Genomic DNA, 1,253 nt, shown 5'->3' on the forward strand with positions numbered 1-1,253 from the left:
CTGTTCTGTGAGGTATTGGCCACGAAGGAGCCGATAACTGTTCAGACCCAAGTCCTTTTTCACAATGGATTGAACCGATTGTCTTGAGATTCCGAGCGATGAAGCCATTTGGTTCATGCTGACCGCATCATTTCGTGTGATTCTCTTCTTGATGATGCCACGAGTCCGGCGAGTGTTGACAGTACGAGGTCTTCCGCTTTTCTTAAGCTCCAACACATGTCCTCGATCTTTCAATTGTTGCACAACTCGATAGACAGTTGCTCTCGGAAGAAGAAGTCTTCGAGCGATGTCACCGATGGAGATGCCGTCGTTGAACAGCTTGGCAATGGTTTGGCGATGAGGAGAAGCTCGCATAACTTCGTGAAGAGATAAAGTGATGGGAAATGGCTCTAATGTCGGCTTATATACGCTCCCTATTTTCGAAATAATACGAAACTTTTCGAAAATACGACTTGGCACGGTGCCAAGAGCCATCATAACAAGTGTCTCAATACTTTTCAGCCACCCTGTAAACGAGTTACTTGCCGTTTGAATTTCGCGCCGGCGACTTAGAGTCGCATGGGCGCACGGTAGTCGTTCGTGGCGAGACCGACGAAGAGATTTTAGGCCAACGGAAATAATTTGAAATTTCGCTTTCGCGCCAAATTTAAAGGCGCATCACAGGATTTGGAAGTTCGTATCGAGACCCACGAGGAAAAAGGAAGATTTGAATTCGGATTTAAAACGGTTTCGAATGCCTTTTCAGCCGTTCTTCACGCATTTTCAGCCGTTTTCAAGCAATTTTCAACCAAATTTCGTAAGAAATTTAGAATGAACAGTCAGAATGTGTATCGGTACGCACAACATTTCGTTTCTTGCGCAAATTCCATGTCATATCTCTTCGTATATTGTCTCGCATTGCGTCATACATCCTTCATTACTTTCATAATTCTCGTTGCTCAGTTTGTTTCGTAACGATAAGACCTTCCTCCTATTAAAGCAAACCTCGTTGCAGCTTCCGCTTCTATCGTCATCATGTCTCCTTCATTGTCGCCAGGCAAGCTGTCGGTAAACGAAAAGAACAATGACATGAAGTCATGTCACAAGGAGATCGAACCGATTCGAAGTTCCCCGCATCAATGCTTGACGACCAAATGAAGCTTCCCAAAGACGCGCACACCCTCGCATTGACGATGCGATTGCTGAACAAATATGCGTGAGTAAACAATGCGGCGTGGTGTTTTGGCGCCACTTGGGAGATCATCGGATTTAAT

General features: G+C 45.2%; 2 protein-coding genes across 2 annotated transcripts in view; one reads left to right on the plus strand and one right to left on the minus strand.

Annotated features, from left to right (window-relative positions):
• Window positions 1-47: 47 nt before the first annotated feature.
• On the minus strand, window positions 48-354 carry CBG21334 (the record flags this gene model as incomplete). The annotated part of the gene is made up of 1 exon (XM_002648951.1): window positions 48-354. A coding segment is annotated over one exon (307 nt), but the record flags the coding sequence as incomplete, so codon positions are not given.
• Window positions 355-1,076: 722 nt separating this feature from the next.
• CBG21335 overlaps window positions 1,077-1,253 on the plus strand; it is a gene marked incomplete at both ends in the record, with an annotated part of 3,703 nt that continues 3,526 nt past the window's right edge. Inside the window, one exon of the mRNA XM_002648952.1 lies at window positions 1,077-1,195. Within this exon, the coding sequence (XP_002648998.1) occupies window positions 1,077-1,195 (119 nt within the window). The remainder of the gene's footprint in view (window positions 1,196-1,253) is intronic.

This window comes from Caenorhabditis briggsae (genome assembly GCF_000004555.2).
Source record: "Caenorhabditis briggsae complete genome, chrIV, whole genome shotgun sequence".
NCBI lineage: Eukaryota > Metazoa > Nematoda > Chromadorea > Rhabditida > Rhabditidae > Caenorhabditis > Caenorhabditis briggsae.